Source organism: Lactuca serriola, chromosome 1 (genome assembly GCF_051521515.1).
Source record: "Lactuca serriola cultivar US96UC23 chromosome 1, Lser_US96UC23_V15, whole genome shotgun sequence".
Lineage (NCBI taxonomy): Eukaryota > Viridiplantae > Streptophyta > Magnoliopsida > Asterales > Asteraceae > Lactuca > Lactuca serriola.
Window position 1 is genome coordinate 8,286,772 of NC_136408.1, and position 1,405 is coordinate 8,288,176.

General features: G+C 40.5%; 1 protein-coding gene across 1 annotated transcript; it reads right to left on the reverse strand.

The window, feature by feature from the left end:
- Nucleotides 1–375: 375 nt before the first annotated feature.
- LOC145051219 (uncharacterized) lies at nt 376–810 on the reverse strand. Its single transcript, XM_078999325.1, has one exon. It carries the CDS (start codon nt 808–810, stop codon nt 376–378), a length of 435 nt encoding a protein of 144 aa, XP_078855451.1.
- Between the last annotated feature and the right edge of the window lie 595 nt (nt 811–1,405).

Here is a 1,405-nt window from a genome sequence, read left to right on the forward strand (position 1 = left end):
CATATATGTAGGGTGACCAGTCTTCAAGCAAATCCCACATTGTTTCTTTGCAGCTTCTTTTTTCTTTAGTCAAGAGCAGAACAACTTTTTTCAATTCAGATATTTGAGCTTCCAGATGAAGATTGTTGACTTCCTTGACTCCCCTTGGCTGATCTGGACACCACTTGTCTTCATTCCCAGAATGTTTAGACTCGATCGCCAACTTTTCTATTAGCTCTCTGATTTTAGTTGGGGTCATGCCACCCAAAGAACCACCACTAGAAGCATTTATCAAGAGCCTCTCCATAGGTGTTAGGCCTTCACAAAACAATTGTAGAGTTGATAACCACTGATCCCATGTTGTGGGCACCGTACTAGAAGCTTCTTGAATCTTTCCTAGTAAGTATGTACAACTTCTCTTTTTCCTTGTTTGATCCCAAGGATTTCGCTTCTGATACTGGAGACTCGCGTTTCTGGAAAGTATTTCTCTAAGAACAATTTCGCGAGCTCGGTCCAAGTGGTTATGGAACCAGATGAGAGTTCATATAACCATTCCCTTGCAGAATCTTGAAGCGAAAAGGGGAATGCCCTTAGCTTGATCTGGTCTTCAGCAACTACATGAGGGTTCATTCCTGAACAAACCACATGAAATTCCTTGAGGAATTTATGTGGTTCTTCGTTTTCCAATCCTCTAAAAGTGGGAAGAAGACGAATCATCATGGATTTGATTTCAAAGTTTTGGGCTTCTGGAAACGTAATGCAAAGGGGTTGCTGGTTGACCTCTTGAGTGGCCCACTCTCTAAGGGTCTTTTCTGCTTCGTCTCCACTCATGTCTGATTCTTTAGATTCAGTATTTGAAGTGTCTGTGGTTTAAGATTTAATGGAGGAAGGTGGGGAATAAGTTTTATAAGGGCTGTTTTGAGGAGAAGATTGGGGTACTTTCGGAAAAATTGGATTTGGTTCGTTCCACAAGGGAGTGCCTTGTAGTGTGGAAGTTTCTAGGGGTATGGAAGATGATGAAGCAAAGAGACCAGCTGATTGTTTCTTTCTTGCTGCCTCTTTCTTCAGTTTCCTTCCAGTTCGCTCGATTTCTGGATAAAAAACTAAAGGTGTATCTAAACGAAAAATTCTTGGTATAAAACTATTAGAAAGCACCGTGTCCCCGGCAACGGCGCCAATTTGTTAACAAGTTGTCGTACGTGTATTAAAAAAATAAATTATCACTACTAGTTGCACTAAAAATGTAGCACAGGGAAGCAGGGTCGAATCCTCAGGGACACAACCTCAACGTGAATGCCTTTTAGCATCAGGCACAATCTAGTCAAGACAGAAATTATTAAGAAGGGGGGGGGGGGATTTTGAATTAAACTAAAAGTACTAAAATTTGCAGTGATATTAAATTAAACAAAAATCAATAATAAAAGTG

Coding starts and splice junctions, on each gene's coding strand:
- LOC145051219 (XM_078999325.1), bottom strand. CDS start 810: ATGAGTGGAGACGAAGCAGAAAAGACCCTTAGAGAGTGGGCCACTCAA.